General features: G+C 47.3%; 1 protein-coding gene across 1 annotated transcript in view; it reads left to right on the forward strand.

Moving 5' to 3' along the window:
* The window catches only part of LOC119180738 (vitellogenin-6), a 32,043-nt gene extending 6,982 nt beyond the window's left edge, over nt 1-25,061 (forward strand). Inside the window, exons 6-25 of the mRNA XM_037431872.2 lie at nt 714-853; nt 1,655-1,838; nt 3,213-3,409; nt 4,976-5,144; nt 6,622-6,786; nt 7,568-7,762; nt 9,739-9,956; nt 10,536-10,642; nt 11,670-11,944; nt 12,826-12,946; nt 13,507-13,726; nt 14,934-15,237; nt 16,372-16,581; nt 17,525-17,785; nt 18,554-18,688; nt 19,620-19,862; nt 20,630-20,930; nt 22,529-22,686; nt 23,674-23,913; nt 24,637-25,061. Coding sequence (XP_037287769.2) covers nt 714-853; nt 1,655-1,838; nt 3,213-3,409; nt 4,976-5,144; nt 6,622-6,786; nt 7,568-7,762; nt 9,739-9,956; nt 10,536-10,642; nt 11,670-11,944; nt 12,826-12,946; nt 13,507-13,726; nt 14,934-15,237; nt 16,372-16,581; nt 17,525-17,785; nt 18,554-18,688; nt 19,620-19,862; nt 20,630-20,930; nt 22,529-22,686; nt 23,674-23,913; nt 24,637-24,801 — 4,008 coding nt within the window. The 3' untranslated portion in view covers nt 24,802-25,061. The remainder of the gene's footprint in view (nt 1-713; nt 854-1,654; nt 1,839-3,212; nt 3,410-4,975; nt 5,145-6,621; nt 6,787-7,567; nt 7,763-9,738; nt 9,957-10,535; nt 10,643-11,669; nt 11,945-12,825; nt 12,947-13,506; nt 13,727-14,933; nt 15,238-16,371; nt 16,582-17,524; nt 17,786-18,553; nt 18,689-19,619; nt 19,863-20,629; nt 20,931-22,528; nt 22,687-23,673; nt 23,914-24,636) is intronic.
* Nucleotides 25,062-25,839: the final 778 nt, after the last annotated feature.

Raw genomic sequence — 25,839 nt, forward strand, 5'->3', positions numbered from 1 at the left:
ACAGTGTCCTTTTAATTGCTATCGCAATAAAACAAAGCTTTTTTTTATAACATCGACTGTGTGTTAAGGAAAAGTGGTTAACGATTTAGAGTACTTAGTACTCTACTATGGGAGACCTGAAAGCCGTCCCATGGACCTCTTTACCGAGCAGTAAGCTCCCGATGATCAGAACATTATGATTGGGCGTCACTTCGTCTTACTGCCAACTGAAGACGACTTCATGAGGCACTTTTCGATACCCAGTTAAGAACGGTTGATCCCCAATTACACACGTTTTCGTTTTTTAGCGCCGTCCCCTATTTCATTACGAATTCTGCAGTTCGATATAAGCACAACGAAACTGACGCCCGCAGTGCCACTCCGTTATTCGCACATTTTCTCGAATGCCTATCCACCGTAATGCAAAACCTTTTTTCTTTATACTGTTGTGACCCGTGAAGTCAGCCACACAAATGGCTTAAGATTAAAGTTCCCTCGGTTCTTTCTAATACTAACAATGTCCGAAATCAGCTCAGCTATTTTTAATAAAAAATCAAATGTCTTACAACGTCCACCTGTCCTCATTGAAATACACAAACAGTGCATTGAATTCTCACTCGCTTTTTGTTTGGTGGGGGGGAGGGGGGATATACTCTTGTACAGACTGCCAGTGACGTAGCGCTACACTTGCCAATACGGTCGGCCTTATTGTGTTCTCATCTGCAACTCTGCAGCACCCGTCCACCCCAACATCCGAGGTGTATTACGAGCTGAAGGGAACGGCTCAACACTACGTGATCACGCACGCCTGGGCCGAGTCCGGATACCTGTTCAGGCCTCACGGAGAGGGCAAGAAGATCCACCTGAAACTGAAGTAAGCATTTCTGGGAAGAAAAAAAGAAAACAAAAACGAGGCACATACGACATCCTTGTCAATATATCGCGCGCGCTTTATAACAAAGAGCCCAGACATGGCCTTTTAATGCTCAGTGCACGCAATGTACTAATGGTTCCCGCCATGTCATCATTCTGAGTGTGACGCAGCGCAGCTCTCGAACCAGAGTAAAATCACCGGCGTAAACATCTCACTGCAGGAATTATGACAACAGAAAATAACGACGATGGTATCACCTTCGCAGAAAAGTCCTCGTACGCGGAACAACTCTTGAGTTTCGCTCTGAGTATCCGTATAACCTGTGGTGGCCAAGGTTCACACTTTTGTCTAAAATACAAAAGCAAAAAGCAGAATTCATACATCACAGATGATAGGCACAGCGACAAAATTGTTGAAGACTGCGACTGTGTTTAATCATATCGTGCTTTTAACGTGCTGAACACATCTTCGAGGCCTTGCTAAGTAAGAAATGTGACATTGCGGCTTTACGCGAGAACCGTTTTTAAGTTCCAAAAATATATCACCGCTCAAAGAGGTCAGCTTGTCGCCCATACCTGTGAAATCCCGTTGGCGATAACGAAATAAAAGTTGTTTGTGCGCAGGTTAAAACGTAACTGCTGCTGTTTCATTACGCCACCACGATTCCCTCACGTTCACTCGGTTGCCTACGTGTGTCGTGTTCTATAGATTAAGCACATATTCGAGCCAGCGGGCCAACGAAAGCTGACGTGCGACGAAGGGCACTGACTCATTGTTCCGACTGTCCACGCATGTTTGCAGTCGCACCCTGGACCTCCAGGAAGAGCACGATGCCGTCACCGACACCTCGCTCGGCGAGAACCTCGAGAAAGAGCACTCTCTGGCACAGGAGTTCGGCACCACGGGAGACCTGACGAACCCCCAGGAACTCAAGCACCCCAACGCTCTCTTCAGGCACTTCGAAGTCCACAGCAACAAGGAAAAGGTAAGAGGGATTTCAATTACGCCCAATGCGGCGGCGCTCACGGTCTCTTGCATATTTGGCTAATGTATTCTCGCGCAAGAAGCTAAGCCGAAAATACTTTACGCCTATTACAAATAAGGTAACTAATGAAGCCGAACTTTCAACGGTTTAGATTGATGGAGATGAAGAGATATCCCCCGACCGGTGACCTAATCCGGCTTAAAAAAAGTAGACAACTTATTTTATCCGATAGATTATGACAGAGATTATACTCAGTCCTGTTACGATCCTCGCGTACCAGGCAATATATATACATTTTCACGCTATAACAGCATCAGAGACAAATGCGATGCAGGTAAATTTGGTACTCCAAACAATATGGCGGCTACGCGGAAAGCTTGAACCTTGGCCGGCATAATAGTCCGGCCAGTATAATGTAGACGCTTCATTGCCCGCCTTTTCGTGTATTAGGTTTTCGTTCCTTTGAACACGAAAGTAAAACGAATAAAAATTCCGGGTGTTACGAACTCAGCATTCTCCGTGTGTCACGCATTCGCACTCAGTGACGCTGAAGAGCTCTCTCTCGTCAGCTAAAGTCATATCACGTCGCACAGACGCGTTCCTTACAATCATGGGGCTGCATGGGACTCGACGCCATCTTGTCAGTTGTCAGTGTATACGAGGCTTGCCAGAATCGCAACACACTCGGTGTTCCTATTGTAACAGCAAATAAAAAAACGGATATCGGCTTACATTAACCAATGGTAGCCACACTTTGGCAGACACTGTCCAGCTGTTAACCAAGAAAACAGAGTTCTAGTAGCCTACTGGTAGATAAAAACACAGCAATGTATGGGTTCGAGCTAGATGGTGGCACCAAAATGCGCAAAACTTTAAGACGAAGTCCGTGTGTCTGCGCCATTAATCCAAGAGCCTATAGGCCCGTCCGTTCTATCACGACAGCACCGGCAACTAGCCAAAGCCGGAACGTCACAACGTGGGAAACCTGAGCCGGGGTTATGAACCTGCACGACTCCCAGCATCAAGACTTTGCCTGCCAACCGGTGCTGAAATAGTAGATTAGGTATGCGGTTGAATTCATGATAAAAGGATATAAATCAGCGCTTACATAAACGGCCCCGAACTTGCAAGTTAGCTGCTTTATATTCTTTTGTCATGGAACTTCACTTACTTGGCCAATCTGCCTGTCTTCGCCAGTTCCATTCAGGCGAACAGTTCCCACAAAATCATGACAAGCATTTACGGCCTAGCTAGAAGAATTGATTTTGGAGCGCATTACTCGTTTAGGAGAACTACGTCACCGAAATCAAAGCAAAGACCCATACACATTCGTTTAACCTCCATCCCCGTCTCCCCTGCCCCTCTATTTCAAAGTTCGCGGAAGGCCTGCACCAGCTGGCGAGCCTAGAGTACACGGACGAGGACATCAAGGAGATCGACCAGAAGCCGAGCGGAGGCCAGCTCTTCCTGACGCTATTCAACTCTTTCATGGCCTTCGACTACGACGAGATCAGCTGGCTGTACCAGAACCACGTTGTCTCCGCACCAGAAGAGCAGAAGGGAAGCACGCTGTAAGTGATCCTGCCATGTCATACTATCCTGGGAAACAGCACACGCGTGTTCCCTAGAGCGACCTGCGCAGGGAGGCGCAGCACACCTCGTCATCTTCAATGGGTGACTATAGGTACGGTACGCAAAACACGCACAGTGCATGCAGTGCAAAACAAAAGCATTTAGTCGGTGCACGTTGACAGTTCCATCGCTATTTAGTACAGAGTGTACTAGCGCAGCTCACTCAGCTATTGTCTCACCTGCCGTGCTTGCCTCCCTTTTAATAGCTATACAAGTATTGAACCAGGTGCATACTAAAATAGAACCCGCTTCGATCGAGCCCGACCGACCGAGGACTTGGTCGGTGGTGTGTTGTGGTCGTGGAAAAAAACTGGCACCAGCCTTCCCTTCGGCAACGGTATTCGCCCTCCCTCGGCGGGGTCAAGCGACGCTTCTATAGTGTTCTCGCTTTTCTTTCCCGTTCCTTTGTAGGGTAACAAACCAGGCGAGCGAGTGGCGGACTGCAAATTCCTTATTCTCACCGCGCTAGTCTTCTGGTATCAGCCCTTTCTCTGTATCGCTGAAAGTAACGGCGGACACAGATAAAGCACCATCAGAGGCATCCTGGCGCCAAGTATGGCTTGCAACATGCTGCCCGGTGTCAATGTGACGCCAACACGCCATAATAGCGCACACGGTCAATTGTATACCACTGGTATAGAAAATGACCACTGAAGAGAGAGAGAAAGATAAAGGAAAGAGAGGGGTTAACCAGGGGAAGACTCCGGTTCACTACCGTATACTTGGGAAGGGGAAAATAGAGTATAACAGAATGAAAGAGATGAGCAGGAGTTTGTGACGGCAGAAGAAAGTAAGGGACTGGGAACAAGTACTGCTCCGAGTACTACGTAAAAACATTGTCCGTGAAGTAAAAACTGTTTCGATTATTGGCATTTCTATGACCTGTTTCGTGCTTGCCGCTGTCACAGTACAGAGTCTACTGACGTAGGACTCCTTTAACCATGACCATCACATTGAGCACCACTGCATATCAGACGACGCTTGACGTTGCGCCTCGTCCACTGCGCGCGTCTCTGTGTTCGCAGTTCTGATAGCGCAACAACAAGGAATAATAGAATCACACACAAATCGGCTGGAGTAGAACGCTAAACCGAAGAAGCTGCGAAGGCCCTTAGGTGTGGTAGGGGTAGGAACTTGCAGTAATGCGGCAACGTTGTCGGTATCGGACTCCGTGCCATGTTTCCTGACGTGTCCTAAACACCTTGATGCTGCGTCTGGCAAACCAACGCATCTCATTGTTGAGCTGGAGACCGGCCTTTATAGCTAGACACGCCAAAACGTCGTGAAGTCGTTTCAGATGCCACGAGAAACAGGACGACGAAAAGATGACGTCCCGGTAGCGAATGCAGGTCTTCAATTATAGTGCACGTAGTACCGTACCTACCATTCATTTGAATGTGGCAGGGGCATTGCAGTAGTTATATTGTTAACTCTGCGTGAACATAACTCTAGAAGTGACGATGACACAAGCACAAATTTCGTGTCTTCCCATCGTACCTCTACAGCCGCGCCTTCTTGGACCTACTGGCTGCTGTCGGCATGAACCCGCACGTCGCCTTCGGCTTGAACTTAATCAAGAACAACGAGGTCAGCAAGCAAGACGCCCACAAATTCTACGCAAAACTGCACCTGAACCTGAAGGAAGTCAGCACTGCCTTGATCCTCGAAATTGCCGTGAGTGACAACGTTTCATACTAAGCAACGTATTCTGTAGGCAGCATGCAGTTTGTAGCTGACGTGCAATGCAGATGAGTTTTCCATTACCTTCGCGGGCAAAATTCAAGCGCAAAGTTCATTAGAAGTTTTACTAGACCCAATATCCTCACCAATCCCGTGCCGAACTCGTCCTTTATTCCTAAATTATACAAGCCTAACTCCAGCCTCGCATTTGTGCATTTGCATTTTGCAGTGCATTTTGCATTTGGGCCTATGTGGTAATGCTATCCAGCAGGTGCATACGAGAACAGACGTTACACCCAATGCCAAAACCGTCATCCTTCTATAGATACGTAAAGTAAACAAGTAGTTATACGCTGAAAGTTGGGCTATTACTAATTAAACCAGGCTAATCTGGTCTCCGTTAACCATGAGCACCCTAATACACCCAGAGTTTCGTTCCTGAGTGACACTTCATGAGGGCTTATTAGTTAAAGATATATGTCATTAGCAATTACTTCATTGGTCAACATCATGCCCTAATTTGCGACAACTTCCAATTACCCGTTCCAGTTTATACGCTCATTCTCGTCATCACCTAATATCATGCTGCGCAAAATGAGCAACGTATTTTTTTAAGGAAATCTTCATATATACATAAAGAATGTAACGATAGTTCAAAACAGAATAGGCATTTTTTTAATGTTTTGAACCCTTCTAGGCAGAACCAAGTTGAAGAGAAGCATCGCTTTTATCTTATCTAGTATAGCATGATGGTTTCGTTAAACATTCAGGACTATTTGGTCAACCTTTTTTATCGTTTCTTTGATTCGAGCGAATCATTCCGTCTATCCGTAAGCGCAGCGTTGCTTTTGCAAGTGTTGCAAACGAACGCGCGTTTAGGGTTTGTCGCAGAAACTCAGATGCAGGTAACGCTCACAAGAACACTTTCGAACCAACCAACAAAATCTGAATCACATCGCCAAAAAGAACACGCTTATACCTTTGCTACGCAGGCAAGTTAACCACAGTTACGACCGACCACTGTTACCCACGTGTAACCACAGTTAACGGCTACCACCGTGTACCCCGTTTTCACCCAGCGCGGAAGCGTCATCAGTTATGGCGGCAAACGCATCCTCCGCGGACGCCGCCATTTTCTCGATTCGCCGCCAAACTGAAGTAGCCAAGCTCGGTTTCCTGTAACAACCGCGGTTAGCGGCAGAACCGCAGCTTCGCGTATAACGTTTAACACGCAGTATACTGTTTACCCGCAGTGACACGTAACAAAGGTTACGTAACCACGGTTCAGGCTGCCTGTGTAACAAAGATATTAGAATGCGAGGTAAAGAAGCTTGCGGTAAAGAAGCATGACGATGATCGTGTTGTTGTTGTTGTTGTTGTTGTTGTTGTTGTTGATGATGATGATGATGATTATGATGATGATGATGATGATGATGACGACGATGATGATGATGACACCCTCACCATGCAGGACTCTTGTAAATCGGAGGCCGTCAAGAGCCACCGGGAGACTTGGAGCTCCTGCAAGCTCGCCGCCAGCACGATCGCGAGCAGCAAGGGATGCAAGCACGCCCACAACGACCACGAGGAGGACCACGGCACCTGCAAACCCGAGATCGTCTCTCACATCTTTAACGTGAGTGTCTATCACCGTAGGCTCAATGTGGTCGCTTTTATCCGCCGCCGGTACCCAACGGGTCCTTCAACTTGTCTTAAACGGCCATCCGAACTTTCGACCATGGCGCGCAGATGGAATGTAGCGCGATTTACCTATGACACATATTAATCGTAAGGCCTGCGGAGTTCAGCACACTGAAGTACTGAATGTCTAGCAACAATATAACCCTGGGCGCACGGAAAATAGGTTCGAGTTTCCTTACTTCTATGTATAAGCTTAGTTAGTGCGACTGTGTACTAGTGAACGTTAAAAATATGTTGGCATATATTTAGCTATATACATTCTCCAATCTGTTAGTGTGCGACGTAGCCAAAGAAGTGGTGACATAACCTTACACTCGAGCTCTTGCGCTTCACACAATGACACATGCTGCAAAAGCAGGAATAATAGCGCAATTATTCCTCGATTATGTGCGACATGTAACTCTGCGCACGCGAATGAAGATAGCTCCGTACGTTTCAATGGCCGAAATGTACAACTCCTAGGGTCGGCACCAAAATTTTCGGTACGCCCACATTCCGTAAACATTTAGGTCACACTTTGTGAGACAGAACTGCGGTAAATAGCAAAGACCTGCAGCTATGCTTTCGGCATCAAGGCCTCACTTGTAAATCGCGGCAGACGTCCAAGTATGGGTTAACACCGACATGCGTGTTTCTGGACTTTTGGCGTGCGCCTTGGCCATCTGCCGCTCGGTGTGGAATGTTACTGAGGACCATGTTGCTCGTGTGCCACGCAGTACTCTGTGACCCCGGCCGACACGCACGGCGAACACCTGTTCGAGACCACCGTCTACCTGCGAACGGCCGGCAACCTGGGTACGCGCAAGGCCATGCACTACCTGGAGCACTTCATCTGCAATTGCCAGGAGGAGCCCAAAAGGATGGCCGCCATGTGGGCCCTGAAGCAGGCATCAAAGAACCATCCTGAACTGGTGAGCACACGTGCAGAACCATTTCAGGAGTGCATATACAAAATGGTACACGTAGAGGAACAGGGATGATGGCAAGGACCACGTCGCAGGGGACGTCTTTACCATCATCCTTGTATCACCGTGGGCACATTGCATTGTCTTTCCGTGTGCACTGCTTACTTTTTTATATTTTTTACAGCAAATCTCTCTTTTAGTCTGCTCTCTGCCACCGCCATTGTGGACTTTGTCGTCATCGTCGTCATCGTAATCACAGCAGCAGCAGCAGCAGCAGTAGTAGTAGTAGTAGTAGTAGTAGTAGTAGTAGTAGTAGTAGTCGTAGTAGTAGTAGTAGTAGTAGTAGTAGTAGTAGTAGTAGTTGTTGTTGTTGTTGTTGTTGTTGTTGTAGTAGTAGATGTTGTAGCAGCAGTAGTACTGATCACGCAAGTAATGTGAGCAGGGTAGGGAGTGAATGCCATGGAAAAACTTTATTTTTAATTCTATTCTGTACGGAAAGCCGTCATAACCATAATCCTTACATTTTCACTGTCCAGTGGGATTTAAGGGCGAGGAACTGGTTGTTTTTTTTAACGCAATGTTGCACCAACAAGCGGAATAACTAGTTTAGCGCAGTCCGCAGATAGAACTTGAGATTCAAATGCTCTCAACGCTTTGGTGCACACCAAATGCTTAGAGGCACACCAAAGAACAACCCAAGTGTGTGTATGAAGTAGTAATACTTTTGTAGAAAAACTCACACAAGTTAAAGAACAGATCTCTCTCAAGCCAACGAAGCGGCAGATTAGCACTGCCACATGAAATTTGTGTGCCTAAACTGCACACGAGCACGCAATGCTCACCATTTCATCCTACAAGCGGCATTTTCCGCAGGTAAGTCATCGTAGGCTACTGTCGAATCTCAGCATGTCGCTCGCGCAGGAAATATAGACCATTTAAGAATTTTCAGCCCTAAACATTCCAATATAGCTGCCAGATAGCAAGTCAAAACAGTCTGTCCTTACCAGCAGAGGTGGCAACAAGAGAGCTATATTATGAGGTATCACACACAAGTGTTGTTGTCAGGTGACGGTAAGAATACACGATTAAATAAATATGTATATAACTAGTGAAACTTGTTGTTTTGTGTATCGTTCCCTTCAAACCCTTCAAGTGCTAAAGATACCATCAGATTTAGATGTAAAACCGATAATTATAGCATGACCTATTAAACCTTCACAGCTGCTTCGCGTGGTTGCTTTTTCAACGAAGAAAATAGCGTCAATACACTCCACATGCGAAATATTTCTCGTTTCGAATTTGAACATTGTTTACTGAGCCAGCACCGTATACCGCACGGCATCCCACAGAGCCCTAAAAGGTTCTTCATGACAGCAAATGTCAGAAATTCGCATAAAAGCGCGAACGACTTCAGTTTTCACTGCGAATCATGACAACACATATCCATCGTGTATATAGAACAGGTCCTAGTGTTCTTACATTTACCGACTCCGGTCTCTGGCGTATAATTGTAAGAGAAAACCACTGCTAACATCTGTAACTTTCCCGTGGCTGACGGCCACGTACCATAGGCACCCGACCGTGGACCAGAGGGCGCGACGAAGATTTTTGGGCCACCTCGGCATTGTTGGTACCGACCGCCAGGGATACCAGAAAAACTAAAACTCTCGCTGAACACATTGAGACGCTGAATCGTCCATGCTCTTTTGGCGCATTTTCAATGAAAGCTTCTTGGGCACTTACATAATCATCCGTGACCCCCCCTGCTCACAACTAAAAAAGAAAATAATATGCACTGGCAAGTCCGGTTTTGCTGCGTCTACTCGCTTGGCTACGCATTCGAAGACTCGGTTTCGCTGCGCCTACTCGCTAGGCTGTGTGTTCTGGCGCTACCATCAGATCTCGTAAACTGCATTGCCGGGTGCCTATTGGAAAACACCTATTTTTCTCAATCCACTTTTTTTTTTGCTTCTTCTTCGCAGGCTCGCGCCATCGCATTGCCCGTGTTCTACAACACCAGCGAACCCAGCGAGATTCGTATAGCCGCCTTCCTGACCATCTTGTTCAGCCACCCTGAGATGTACCTGCTTCGCCACATTGCCGTTGAAATGCTCACGGAGCCCAGCGACCAGGTGGTGCACTTCGTGTCGAGTGCGTTCCGCACTGTGGCCAAGTCGCAGTACCCCTGCCATCGTGATCTGTGAGTCAGTCATCAATTACAACAGATAAATCCTGCCTTTAAACGACCTGGAAGTTCAACGAATAAGTTAACCAATGCCGCACGTTGGGCTTGGTCGTGATTCATCATGAGGGGAAAAGGTGTAACGCCTTGAGGAAGGGACAAAACCAGTGATACGGGAGCGCGCAGAAGACAGACTGTAAAGAAATACAACTTGGGAGAGATCCCACTTTGAGCTGAGAAGCTAGCGCGACCTAGTGGAAGTGAATAAAGTTCTTCCACTCATCTGTCCATAATTGATGTGTAGAACTTTGACATAGAAAAGCGTGTAACAAGAAACACAATAAACTGCTAGAACTTCTTGCACCCTATAGTCCCCTGTAACATCTCATGGAGGACAAGGCGATGGGGAGAAATACAGCAGACGGCACTTCTCAAACGGATGTTCTATTGTTTGACAACAGCGCGTCATCAAGACCCTTCCAAATAACCGGCTTTCAGATGGGACACCGATTTCTTGCAGCTCTGAACGCATCGTTCATCTTACACATGTTCCAAAGAGTATTTACCAATAGGTATTGTTTTTGTCTCTTTCCCCAGTGCCCAGCACATGCGCTATGTGCTGCCAGAATGGGACCATGACACGAGGTTCAAGAGGCCAGTAGACAGGTCTTCGTCTCACCTGACCATATCGTCCACATACAGCCGTAAGCCTACTCACGTTCATCTAAACACGCTGCGGCTAGTCTCCGCAAAACTAGCAACTCTTATAGGACGCACCTTGGGCTACGGATATTTGTCCCCTGTTGAATTACTGCGTGTACGCTTTGACTCCTGGCTTCCTCATAGTCGGACCTCTACGTTGCGTGCGTGCGCTTGACCATTTTGAAAAATTAAGCCACAATGAGGCGTCCACAAAATACAACCTAAACAACTACAGTACATCCAATCACGGCTACGTGATGCGCCACAATTAAAGTACTTGATCTTTTTGCCCAATCCCGACTTCATCAAAAACACCAAAGCCCGCACTGCTCTACGGCACAAGTTGCATTACCACGAGAGAATTTATAGAAGACATCTCCTTCTGCCCAATTGTGCAACAAGGCCATAATGCAAACAATGAATAAAAGCCACTGCCCTTGCTTGAGCCATATTAAGAAGGCCCGGCTGTACGGGGTAAGAACCTGCTGAATGGGATAAAAATTGATGCCTAATATAATCGACGCCATTATATCAACGCCCAGGCCTCAAAATTTCCTCAGTAATGATTCAGCAGTTTTCGCGAACCCCTGTACGCTCACCAGGCTTCTAGTTATCTGATCTTAAGAAATTTATAGGTGTTCCTCTGATATTTATTTCTAATCTTATTATCTTGCAAGTGAGAAAACTCACAATTAATGAAAATCACCTGCAACAAGAAGACAAACATCACGTTCAACGCACTTATCTCATCGATGATACATAACTCATTTCACTAACGACAAAACTCTCTAAGAAAGAAAAAAAAATAATCTCGACGGCTAAGATGCCGGCAACGATTGCTGAAGCGAGCGGTGTATGTTATGAACTTATAACCACGATTGTATTCAACACCACTTATAACGAAATATTAGAGTGCAATGCTCCGTTAGAAACTTAGGCAGCGGTCAGAATAATGCAATAAACACGAGACGTGCATATAAACATGTATCGCAACCAGTATTTGGACCCTTAATCTTTTTCTCAACGCAGCCAAATATGACTACGGTGGCATGACGTCCATGGAGATGATCCGCTCGCATGACAGCTACCTGCCCCGCAACTGCTACGTCATGATGAGAGACTACATTTGCGGCCACTCGTACGACACGCTCACCCTCGAGTTCGAGAACTGGGGCATGGACAAGCTGATGAGCAGCATGCTGGGCCCGCGTCCAGGATCCTCGAAGAACCTCTGGAACTTCATGGCCCATCGCCGCATCCCGCGTGATGCATCGGCTAAGGAGCGAAATGAGATCGAGAGTTCCGTGAGTGCTTTTTGTCGCCGACTAAAATCATTGCCAGCGACAATCACTTTTCTACTTCACATACCACGCCTAGGAAAAAAAACACGCTAATAGTGTGAGGGCTGGCTGTTCACTTCATCGTCTTGATCTGTATGTCCAGACCATCGTAAAGATCGTCATCATTTGTCACACGGGCTGGTCGGCTTTGCTCTCTCATGACTGCATACTATGACCTTGCTACTGCCGTACCAGAACGTCGTCATCATGATACAATTTACATTTCATAGGACCAGAGCCATCTCTGAATGTTGCTACTGTTTAGGTTCAGCATAAGTTGGAAGCTAGAAGAAGTGAAATATTCTTGAACACAAGGTGTTGCTGGGGCCAAGGTTTTGACAAGAGGTCTTGTTTTCAGGACCGCAACCGATGTAGCAAATGATGCTCCAGCTTTGAGGCTGTAATTGGTAGAATAAGCACGGACTGTATTCCTCAGATAATCACCATGGGGGCCAGTTCATTTAAATATCGACGCTCATCACCTAGCCTCAGTGTTGCCAGTTAGACTACTGCGCAATCACTCGCTCGATTTTAAAAGTGAATGTTTCGCCAGTCAGCATAGAGAACAATGGGGACAAGGCACGCGCAACGTCGTTAGGCTGATCATTTAATTCCTAGCAAAGGTAACACGTACCTACGCAACGTGAACGTGTTAGGCCCGTAACCTTATGTCCGTTTGGAAGTCACTTGCAGACTGTCCGTGTTTGCGGTTACTATTCGTCGTGTACATCCCTCTCAATTCATTAGGCCAGTCTGCCATAATCTCAAAAACCTCTCTGTGTAGTCTCCATGCCCGTGCAGTCCAACTGATCATGGTGTTCCAACGTTTCCTTTCTGACGTGCAGCTCCACATCGCCGACCGAGAGTACGACCCATTTTACGCCCGCCTCACCCTGTCCATCTTCGGAAAGACCACCGACACCTTCAGCATCGATGAGAGCTTCTTGTCGAAAGTGCAGGGTAAAGGTACGGAAAGCCATCATTTCGAGATGCAACACGTGTGCGGATATGACGTCTACATGCTGTTGTCGCTGAGATCAATCGGGCGCAAATGCGCGAAATGCGTCTACCCTTGCACATTCTCGTAGGCAAGTGGAGTTTCGTGTGAATGTGTGGCTCTGTTGTAGACCACCTGCTTGTTACGCCGAAAGACTTAAATTATTTCACACTCGAAGCAAACTTTTCATTATTTTCATTTATTTATTTTCATCTTTGTTGATTTCTCGGTCACGGAGAGCGTTTATTTTTCACTCGCAACGGACGATGCCGTCGCCGACACTAAGAGTTTCTGCGCAATGAGCTCTTTGACGCTATTGGCACTAAACGAAGACAGATAGACAGTGGTTAACAAGAGAGAGCGCTCACATTGTGTTTATTTAACCTTTGTCCACCCATTTTTCGTTGTCATTCCTTCAAGCAGCCCAAAATCAAAACTATGCTACAAAAGTGTACATGAAAATGGTCATTTCACGGTGCTACTACGCCTAATGAATTTAATAGGAGACGTCCCTCTGTACTACATCCAGCAAAACCAGAAGAGGCGGTCCAGCACTTGCTCGGCGCCGACGTCAACAAGAAGTACTTCTATCTGACCAAAGACATGGCTGTAATAATGCCTAGCGAGTTGGGAGTGCCAGTCTTCTACGTCTTCAAGAAGGCCGAGTTCATGTACGCAAAGAGGGACAAGATGGCCCTCACCCACGGCGACAACGCGGAGTTCCACTTGGGCATCAAGCGCCACTACGTGTAAGTGAAGCATCTGCTAAGCCTTGTGGCCGCATGTTCGACGCCATGTCCAATCAGCGTCGCCAGGACTTTGCCCCCTTTTTTTTGGGGGGGGGGGCCACATGTTCGATCAGCGTCACCAGGACTTTGTCCCTTTTTTAGGGGGGAGGGGTGAAAACCCGGGCTGCATCGCAGCTGTGAGAGGCGAGATCGATGCTATGGCTTGAGGAAGGCGAGTGCCCCTTTTGCACCCTCCGGGCGAAGCCCATGCTCTGGCCCTATGCTTTATTAATGAACTATCATTCGTGATAGAGTGAGGGAGGGAAGCGGAAACCACACACACACACACTGGAATGTCACAATCGTTCGACTAGGCGGGTTACTCGCAGAAGCTTCAAGAGTGCCTTCGTCGCTTTTCGGTGACGAAGGCACCCCTTCCCCAGTGCAGGGTAGCGAACCAGCCACTTGCTTTCGGTTAACCTCCCTGCCTTTCCGCATCTCTTCTGTCTCGGTCTCTCTCTCGGTCTCTCTCTCTGCCTCTTTCTATCGTTCGTGGACCAGCAATACAGTTTCAGAGTAGACACTCGTGGCAAATCCCTGAAGGCAGGCCACCTTAAGGCCAACTTAAGGTCACCTTAGGGCCTTCAGGCAAATGATGAATGTGTCCGCGTTAACATATATAATTACAATGCCTTCTTTTCTAACTTCTTCTGAATGGCATATCCTTAAAAAACAGTCATAACGTCGAACATAAACGTCGCCGCAACAATCAGAGAGTTCCCACGAGGATCGTAATGCTTGGATTGTAGGAACCTGAATTGTAGGAGCCTGAAGCATATGGTATGAGCCCGTTAAGAGGTAAAAGCTTAAAAATGTGGAGTTTTTTTTTTTTAGAATACACGTTGATCAGACCCACGAATCGGACTTCAGCAGTCCATATGAAGTTGTTGCCTGTGGAGCTGTAAAGTTCATTCTCTAAATTCCACTTATTTCGGAATTGCTGTGGAAGTGGTTTTCATCCCGAAAGTAGATATAAAATAGGTTAGGATGACCATGAATTGGAAAGTTGGTCAGTCTTCCTTCTTGAACGCTATGGTATATAGCGTTGTTCGTTTATAAAACGATGCCAGACGAAAGTACAGAAAAATATGCAAGGCGTCACTTCACGCGATCGCGCTTAAGCAGTGGCAAGGCTGATCTTGACTCAATCCTCTCCCCACTCCAACAGATTCGACGTGGCCTCGTACCAGATGTTGGGATTCACGCCGGAGTTCACCAAGCAGAGTTTTGGAACCGGCAGCAACGCAAGGACCACCATCTCCTGGCCTCTCGATCTCAAGGTGACATTCGCACCTCTCGAGGGCAAACTGAGCCTGCACCGTCCACTGCACCTGCCCTGGAACGTCCTCAACCATCAGTTCCGGCCCTTCACCTTCGCCATGCCCAACGACATTCACGCCGATCCATCGCACGCACTCGCTGAAATGCCCAAGCTGATGAAGCCTCTCTACCGACCTGAAGAGCTGACCGAGGTGAATTTGCCATAGAAATATTCCCTCTTTTCAACGAAATACGCAACGCTTTTATCTCGACAGAAGAGACTTTCCCCTTCCTAACAATAAGCTAAATATGCTTCAATATAGTCAGCTGTTAGGCTAGTTGGTTCGACATCTTGCTCAGGGAATGACGGATTTTGTTAGGAGCCAAATAGCATCTCCTAACCAAATCCGCATTCCGCTAAGATAGAAGAAGATAAATTAAGCGCAAGAGCAAGATTCCAAAATAACCTGGAAAGCATCCCGCAATTCGGGCGCGGTATGCATGAGATATGGTTTCACTTTTAGAGGACTACATAAAAATACCAAAAAAAGGCCCGCGTGGCGGTGTGTAATTTCCGTAACACCAACTACTAACAGTCCAAGTGGCTTCTGGCGACGCATTTCCGGTTTCCCCTATCGGCCTTATCCGATTTCTAGTCTACATATCACTACCGATTTTAGCCTAAGTATGTGACACCGCTGGGGCGAGTTAGCTCATGCACGATTTCCTACATGATGGACATGATCCTGTGTTGGAGATGACAGGTAGAAATGGGCCAGAAAAACTTGTGAGAAGTGCTAACCTACGCCTTGGTGTAAATATGACGACGTGAGGTATTTTCGTTATACGCTGATTAAAACAGGGTGGCTAGAATCTAGCGCGGTTAGTTGTTTTTCTCGTAATGAGAGCGCAGACCAAGCAAGAGAACGTTTCAACCAGAAGACTTGTCTTTATCAGGGCCTGTCTTCACCATGGCCACTGCCTACTCGAGTCTAGTTAATGCGAATATGAACGATATCGTGTTTTAAAGGAGGCATAGGTTACACGTAAAATGCAGAAGACTTACACAAACTCTCCCTGTTTCTTCTGTGTCCTTGCGTATCCATGTATGCAAATCAAATAAACAAATTAGTTATACAGAAAGCTTCGCGAAACCACATAAACGATGCGGCCAATGTACGAAGCAAAAGCTTAGAGATATAAGTGGCGTTCAACAACGTTAAACTCTAGTGAACTTTTGGAGCGAAATTTATAAATAACTACTGTAGAGTTACGATCTGATATCAATCAATATATTGTATAACTCTGGTGCCACATTAATGCAACCTATGCCGCTTCATGCGCAGTTCGACCGTCACTACTTCGACGACACCTTCGGCGTAGGTCTGCAGGTCAAGGGTCACCTGATCAAGAGGGGCCTGCGTCAAGCCGTGCGGGAAGTGTACCACGACATGTCGTGCCGGGAACGCTTCTACTATATGATCGTCAACCCACACTGGCACCCACGTGACATCAAGATCTACGCCCTCCCCGCTGCTCAAGATCCCTCCACGGAGGTGAGTACAGCGAACGCCGCTTTCGAAATGTAGAGCTGACGTCTCGGTAGCGATGGGGATCGAGAAAGCATTGTGGAGGGCTGGAACAGCAGCCACTTGTTCGTAGATTACCGCGATAATCGAGCTGCGGCGTGCAGAAGCCTGCCTACGGAAACTACATCGCGTGCTCACTTAATTCCATACATGCTACGCTGCAGTTCGATTATAGAAGATAAGGTAACTGCAAACACGGAGACTGTTTATTGATTAATTCAGAAGGCGAGACAACCTTTTGCGTAATATTTGCAGTTTATCATAAGAACCGAACTTTCATTAGCCTTTGTCAGCGCAAACTCGCTGTCTTTCATCGCCAAGTATATCGGTCTTTAAGCTTTCAGGCCAGTTAGCTTTACTTGGCAGCAACGAAATTATGCCTGCACAATTGCGAAATGGCGAGTCCTAAGCATAGTCTCCTAGAGTAAACATTACAAGTCAGTCTTGAATAAGTGAACGCCTAACAGTTATGAACAGGAAAAAACTACGCCGTATATCGTCCCAACTTGCCAAGTGCAGTACAAACGCGCACTTAAAGGAGGAGAGATAAATGAGGAAGGACAGGGAGGTTAGCCAGTTCTCAGACCGGCTGGCTACCCTGTACTGGGGAAGGGGGTAAGGGCGATAAAGGATGAGAGAAAAGAGACGTTGTAAAAAGAGAGAGAGAGAGAGAGAGAAAGAGAAGGTCATCAGACGATCCACGACACTGTTTACAGTCTGTCTCTAAGACCACTTGCCCGCAGAAAGCGCAACAATGCTCTCAGTGCCTTGCGTGCAGAGGACGGTCTCGGCCAGTGTCCTAATACCCTTTCTTCCGACAAAACGGTGCCATGCACTTAAAGATCCTGCAACTCACCATGAGGGATATGCTCATCTGTAATGGCCGACCTTCCTGAACATTTCGTTTCAGCTGAACATCGACATTTCGTACAAGTTCTTGGAGCCGGACGACGAGCGGCACAGCCACTTCAATGTTCACGACAAAATCGGCGACGACCCCGAGGTGCCGTCTACGCACGTTCTGCGTCTCGAAGCCGGCTTGAAAGGCGCCGCCAAGGAGCGCCACGCGACGGCCGAGTTGCGGTACTCCTTCAACCACGACCTCTTCAAGCACAAGATGCAGTTCTTTTACGAGAAGACACCCTTCGGCCAACAGGACACCCAAATGAAAGTGAGTCACGGGAAACTGATCTGTAAATGAAGATTCGCGCGGTTTCGCTTGCCGAAGCCGTTTTAGCGTCATGTCATGCCTACGAATCGCCACGTCACGTCTGTTAATCGTGAAGGTAAACGCACGTTTCAACTTTCAACAAGTGTTGAACGAGGGCGCTTACGCGAAATAAAGAATTTACACATATGTTTTTTTTTCCTGGGGACCATCTTAGTTCTGCTTTTGCTGACACCGGTAAAATATAGGCAAAAGCCGCAAGCAATGAACACAAAATTGATTGATGTGTGGGGTTTAACGTCCCTAAACCACCATATGATTATGAGAGACGCCGTAGCGGAGGGCTCCGGCAATTTCGACCACCTGGGGTTATTTAACGTGCGCCCAAATCTGAGCACACGGTCCTACCACATTTTCGCCTCCATCGAAAATGCAGCCGCCACAGCCGGGATTCGATCCCGCGACCTGCGGGTCAGAAGCCGAGTACCTTAGCAACTACACCACCGCGGCGGGGCCAATGGACACAAAATAGTTGCGTATACTACTATGCGAATAGAATTCAATTAGACCATCAACGCCATCTTCGCTGTACTTTGAAAACAATACAGTTTATAATGTTCACATTATTTCCTTTCCCTCCACAGCGAAGGCTAACACATGCAAAATCCACACAGTACTGCTGCACTATGGCCGAAGTGTCCTAATGTGGAATTTTGAGACCTTGGTTACAGAAATGATACGCTCTCTTCCTTTTACGTCATTTGTATACAGATCTGCCTGGACGCATCAGCGAAGTTCCCTCATCCTGACTGGACCATAACTAACATGGCTAAATTCTACACGGGAAAGGAAGTGGACGCTCACCTTAACGTCCACTATGGAGCCAGCTGCGAAGCGGGAACCTCCGTAAGTTTTGCTTATATATGCCAACCAGGACGAAACTTGCAGTGGTATCCCATATAGGTCATTCAGCGCTGCTTCGAAAGAACAAAACAACAAAAAATAAGAGGAATGGGTGAAGTCAGCGTTTTCGTGCTGCTATCCTGCTTCTCTCTTTTTTTTTTTTAGCTGATTGACCACAACATGAGCAGTCTATATGAGCAGTCTATATAAGCAATCGTGTTTTTCCGTTTCGCCTGGGTTAAAGCGAATAAAGCTCTCGCAAAGCACAACTACAGAGTAACTTTACGTCATCGTTGTTCCCGCGAATAAGGTCGGTAGGTGAACAACTTTATTCATTCAAGAAAGAATCATTTGAGGGGGAGGGGGGGCAGTAGAAGTGAAATGACATCGAGCCCTCGGGCCACTCTAGGTGGCCGGACACTTCTGTGCTTCGGCGACCCCTCTGACACAGCCCACTGTCCGGAGTTGTAACTACGGTTGCGAGCTGCGCAGAGCAGCCTCCCATCCCTCCTGCTGTTTCGACCCTTGCCACGGGGGCTTGGGTTTGTTCGGGCAGTTCAGAAATACGTCATTCAAGTCGTCTCTGGTGCTGGGACACAAGTTGCAACGAGGAGAGGTTTCGCCATGCGTAAAAAAGAGAGAGAAGGAAGGAGTCGTGACTGTTGCCATTTGAAGTCCGCGCTACAAAACCTGGTCACTTCTGGAAGGAGATTTATGCAGTGGGGTATAGGTTAGGCGAGAATTTCGGTAAAAAGAGTATTATGTCGTGGTAGCTGAGCAGGCGAATAATACCATGTTCATGCACCATGATCAATGCTACATTGAAGCTTGAATACCGCATATAACAGCAACGTCGAATAACGTACCTACGTATTAGTATCCTCTGTACCTCGCATACATGCTTGAAAACACCGCACCCTTCCTCTATGAACAGATCACAGTGAACGGCAAGTTCACACACACCGACGAGGACGAACAGCAGCTGGCCGCCGCGGCGGAAGGCAAGGCCATCGGCAGGGACAGGTTCAGCAGCACCTTCCTCCACTGGCTCGCCAACAAATGCCACATGAAGCAAGAGAAGGGCATCCCCTTCAGCCACTACTGCTACAGGCTGCTTCGTTACTCCAGCCGCCTCGGAAAGTTCACCGCCGACGTGGAGTGGAAGAACTACAAGCCCGTAAGTATTTAAAACAAACACTCTGATCGGCACATCCTGAGCACACATGCATTTTCCCCCTTTTTTTCTCTCTTTCTCTACACCCTCTTTCTTGCCCCTATATCCCCACCACAAGTGCTGGGTCGCAAATCGGATGCCAATATCTGGTTAATTTCCCGACCTCCTTCGTCTCTCTCTCTCTCTCTCTCTCTCTCAGTTCGGCACATAAACCGTGAACATACAGGTATGCTTCACAAAACAAGCGCAGCGTCATCGGGCGTTCGTTTCAACCGGACTAATAAGACAAAACGTGCCACAAGACACTGGTGGAAGTGGAGAGACCGAATCATCCTGACAGAACCGAGCATTGTTATCAAAATTTGAATAGCATTCGTATTATCATATTCCATTTGAATGTCAGAAAAACCAACTAGACACTTCTCTTATCCGCAAGCATTGGTACCGCGCAGTGCTTTAATTTGAATTTCTTCTTGCTTGCACAATGTTGAAGCGAATTCGCAATTGTTTCAGTTGAGTCCTCCCTAGACGGCGTCGTACAACTTCCAATATGTGATGACAATCTGAAACGGAACCTGTAGGCGAGGGACGCAGTAATATGAGGCAAATGAGGCAACAAACGAATTCGCGAATTCGGCACTCCACGTGAACGTTTCCCGCCTCGTCCTTTTAAAGAACGTCATTCGATTGATACCCGAATTGGCTTTGAAGCCTAAAAACTAAGTCGAGAAAAGCATTCCGCGTAACTGCCTAATCCGTTTTCCTTGCAGCTGCTGCACCGCCTGGCCAAGTACTACAACAAACGCTACGCGTACAAGCCCTGGAAGGCCGGCTTCCTTGGCGTGCTTGCTTCGTACTTCACGGGCGACCACGGCAAGCTGCACGTCGTGTCGCAATCTCCCTGGTGGCGTTGCGGCGAGAAGCCACACACTAACGTGATCGTCACGACCGAGGACGGCCACAGCCACGAGCATTGGGGAGTGCCTACCTTCAGCAAGATCCTCGAGCCGAGGATTTTCACGGTAGCCGGTTACACGCAGGCCGCCGAGTACTCCAAGCTGTACAGGCACAGTAAGTGTTTCCCTGCTGAATGCGCACCATGATGCTGTTCTGTGACGCTGCACCATGACGCTGCCCTGTAGGACGCTACCATATTACACTATGCAATGACGCTACGCCATTACACGCTGCACCATGATGCAGCACCATGACGCTTCACCATGGTGCTACATTACGACGCTATATACTATGACGCTGAGCCATGACGTGCACGTCACCGAAATATCAGAGTTGTGATACTCACAGCGCGTAGCATGATGAAGTAGGTGTACTGAAACAAGGTATGAGATTGGGCTTATTGGTAACCCATTTTCAACAACGAGCACCGAGGGCTCAAAGCGAAACAAAGGCAACAGCGCTTATTTTTATTCGATTTCTTGCCCTGAATCCACACTGCGCCGGTTGGTGAATATAAAGTAGGAGCGTTGAGTTAATCACTCCGGTAATCTAATAATATTTGGCATGCTTATCTTCACTTGCGCACCCACACACGCAATTATTCAGTCAGTTGTCGCAAACAGCCGAAAAATATGAGCAATGGTCCCAGGCTTACATTTTCTGACCGCGTGTATGTTGCTACTGCTGCCCAAGCGTACGAAAGTTAGCACTCGTTTATCGCTTCTCGAAAAGGCAGACAGCTAAGCAGTGCAAGTGGACGCCTAATTTTCGTAGTTTCCCATAGGCACAAACTGCATTCAGCCCGCATTTCTGCTATTGAGACGAAAAGAAAGGAAAAATGTCGACGCCGGCGGCAGAATCCAGCGGAGAGTGTCCGCATAATTGCTATCGCAATAAAAAAAAACAGCGCTTAAATAACGAGGACAGATAAGGAGCGACACACGATGCACTGCCGCATTTCCCTGTCGTCGTCGTTTAAACGCTGCTTTTACTTCCGCTGTGAACACGAACTGGCCCAACATCGTTCATTGCCCTGTGTTCTTCGTACCAATATTGACACTTAAAACTCACTCAAGCGCGAATGCGCTGCCACTTACTGGTCGCTACCAGATCACCGGAACAAACGCCTGCGGGAAACAGACCCCGGTATGACTTTTCGTCTTCCAGATAAAATCAGCCGAAGACATGCTAATATACTGCACCGAATTCGCCTGGGCGTCGCCTTCACTCGCCACTACACCCACCTAATCGGCCGTGCAGACAGCCCGAATTGTGAACGCTGCCAAGTGCGCGAAACGATAGCTCACATATTTTGTGACTGTGCATTATACGTGGCGCAAAGAAAAATGCTAACTGCAACGCTGGCAAGCATGGGACGAACACCATTAAGTGAAAGCCACATATTGTCAGCAATGAACGACCAACCAGTGTCAAAAACTACTACAAAGGCTGTTCTAGACTTTATAAAAAGCACTGGGCTAGAAACTAGACTGTAGGGTACTATGCTAAGTGGTATACTGTACATACGCACCACCCCTTCTTGTCCCCGTCATCACCTTTCATCCCTCTTTCCTTCCCCTTTCCCTTATCCCCTGTGTAGAGTAGCAGGCTAGAGCGAACTAGCTCAGGCCGACCTCTCTGCCTTCTAATAAATTCTCACTCACACACACCCTCACCGGTATCAACACCATCAAACTTTCTTTCTCTTCCAGGGTTCTGTGACCTACAGGCCCATGGCGTGCGCACTTTCGACGGCACTCTGATCGAGCTGCCCGATACCGACTGCTTCAAGGTGGTCGCCCGCGATTGCTCGCCTTCCAAGAGGTTCCTCGTCTTGGCTCGTGCCACGAACAACCCTTCGCTGACCAAGGTGAGGATTCGAGATAGCCGGCCCAAACACGCACACTATTCAGTTGTCGCACAAAGTTGTAAGCAATATTATGCGGATTACGGCGAAAATATCTCATGCACTGTTAAATAAGTAACCTTATCAGCAAGCACATGACCGGGTTAACTGGCGGAACATGGGAGAGGCCTTCGTCCTGCAGTGGACGTAGTCAGGCTGATGATGATGATGATGATGATGATGATGATGATGATGATGATGATGATGATGTTCAGCTTCCCAGGTAACAATAGCACACTTGTCACTCAAGTTTGAACGGATCGCAGAAAGATAAAGGCTTGCGTGATGTTGGCGACCGTGGACAAACAAAACAAAGCTAAGCCTGTGCAGTGGTGCTGAAATGTGAGTTTAGACATCCTAGTTCCGAGAGCGTCGCTGAGGATTGTTTTTCTTTACCCGCGATATGTCGCAAAGACCCTGAACGCGCGGTATAAAAGCGTCTCTCCTCCTGTCCTTTGTCGCGGTGATCGTAAATAGAGTGTACGTGTTGTGCTATCACTACAAAGTTTGCGTTCACACTATAGACCACTGAAAAGTCGCCTCGCAAGCTGCATTGTTCGTGCTTGTTAAGGAGTGAACTGCGAGCTTTATTTTCGCGTGCCAGTCGAGTTCCTTACTGTTGCATTGACTGCATCACCCTTGCGAAGACACTGAACTCTTATGTTACCTTCTAGATATCCGCCTGACGAAAGGCTGGCGAAGAGAAGTGATATAGCCAGATCTCAGCAGAATATCAGCCAAGCAGAGCAGAATGTGCAATCAGCGATTTGCTATGGAGAACTGTGGAACTATTTTTATACACCAACCTATAGTGGTTTGTCGTCCTTATAATGAACAAGCATTAACGTTACCTTCCACAGACTGGTTATCTCTGCAGCTACTTATAAGTCTGTCTCATTGCGGATGTCGTTAATCGAATCGCTTCTGCCTTCTCTGGGCAATCGAACGCAGGCCCTGAAGATGTTCATCGACACGACGATGATTGAGATCTTGCCACTGGGCGAGGATTCCGGCTTGGTGCTGCGAGTGGACGGCAACAAAGTGGACATCACGCCCGAGCACTCGTACAGCCACACCTCGCACGACGCCGAGCTCTTCAGGGTCAAGACCGCGGGCGGCAAGGTGTTCACGCTGGACTCCGAGTCGTACGGACTCCACGTATATTTCACCGGAAACCTACTCTTCGTCGAGGTCAGTGCGCTGGCTGCCTTTTGTAGTGAGCGAATGCACCACTTTATATAAAGAACTGGGACATTAGGCGAATGCGCAGTGAGCAGAACTGATGCAAAAGCGGGTAGCTCTAGGGGCACAAATAGCAACAGTTGGAAAACCTCTGCAGTGGATTAGTTCATTTTCTGTCTTCGACTTAGATTATCGAAAGGTAAATTAAAGGGACATTTTGTTTGTTTGTGAGTTTTTGTTGTAATTTGTAGCTTTGTGTCTCGTTATCCCAGAACCAAATATTAAATGTTCCAACTTATCGTATAAAAAACGATGGTGTTGTAAATCACGACCAATTTTGCGTCCCTTCAAAACGGCCACCTAAGGCCATCAGAAACTACCACCCCACTGTGGGCGAGCACCGAATATCCTGTGCACTCAAGCTTTGGTGTCATTGGAAGCGTAGTTTCGAAATCGGGGCCTCGCGCACGGAAAAAAGATTGAAACGATGCGAGTGCTTCGGTATGATAGGCCCGTTAAGCAGGTGTCCTTCATGAAAAAGTGTCCCGCAATATTAAATAGCACTAGGAGATAACGCTGCCAGGAAAAATGCCAGGGAAGTTGTAAGTATAGTAAACGTAATGTAAATCCGAAGAAAAAAAATGTGGAAAGATCACTTCCTAGAATTCATGAATCACGATAGACATATACACGTCAGCGCGTGCTATATTCACGCGCGTTCGTTTCTGTCAGGTGGCTCCGTTCTACCGCGGAAAACTGTGCGGCCTGTGCGGCGACTACAACCTGGACAAGAACCACGAGCTCTCCGGGCCCGACGGTCACCAGTACAACAACACCCTGGAGTTCGCCAAGAGCTACGTGGTGCCCAGTCCCGACTGCCACGCGCCGGCCCACTAACCGTCGTCGGCGGCTGCGCTCACTCATCACGTCATCGCACTGAGCACGTCTCCCACGAACTCACTTGAAGATTACGAAAGAAAAGAGAGTGAGACTTGAAGAAAGCGATCGCTTATGCTCGCTTTTGTCGTCAACAAGCGAGGAGTTTCGCAGCGAACTGTCAAGTTTTAAATTTCGCCAAGACGTCACGATATCGTTCTTCATCTGCAATCTAAAATGTAAAAAAAAAGTCAATAAACGAAAGGCAAAGTGTTATGTTACGGCCGTCTATATGTGTTTATAATTGCATGGTTCATCGAAAAACCCAACGAAGTTTGTCTGTCGTATGCTGATGTGCTTTGTTAATCGCTCTTGCGCTCTGGTGGGCCATCAGGTGTGTTCTGGTGGGACCGTATAGGGCTGTCATGGTGTGCGAGTGGTAACTGCTCGACACGCTATGAAGGGTGGAACACAGCGACCAAGCACTAACCCCGAGTAAATTTCGAGACTACAAAAGTTCCCTGATCAAAGTAGCCAAGCCGATGAAACAAGTTTGATTTCTACTAGGCCTAGCTATGGAGGGTGGAACACGCTATGGAACACGCTATATAGGGCAGAACACGGCGACCAAGTACAAAACCACAAGTAAATTTCAAGACTACAAAAGGTCCCTCATCAAAGTAGCCAATCCGATGAAACAAGTTTGATTTCTGCTTGGCCTAGCTATCAACAAGCAAACAACCCTGAAAAAGCCATCGTTAAATCCTAAAGAGGGAGCATTTGTTTGTAACTTCGCTACGACAACTCAAGAGCATATATCGAAAAAAAAACGCTATATAAAAAGAGCGCAATATGTTAGTCAACTAGTATGTTGAAAATTCTGTTTTACCTAGTGGAGCACTTCTTAAATTAACACAAAACAAATCGCCTGCTATACTAGTGGCGTTAGTTCCCCGTCCTCTTATGCACCGTTAAAGATAGAACTGTGGTTTCCAAAACTGGCTAAACCACACTACCTCAGAGATATCGCCACAATGAAGCCCATGTTATATACTTGGA

This window comes from Rhipicephalus microplus, chromosome 10 (assembly GCF_043290135.1).
Source record: "Rhipicephalus microplus isolate Deutch F79 chromosome 10, USDA_Rmic, whole genome shotgun sequence".
In the NCBI taxonomy this organism is placed as follows: domain Eukaryota; kingdom Metazoa; phylum Arthropoda; class Arachnida; order Ixodida; family Ixodidae; genus Rhipicephalus; species Rhipicephalus microplus.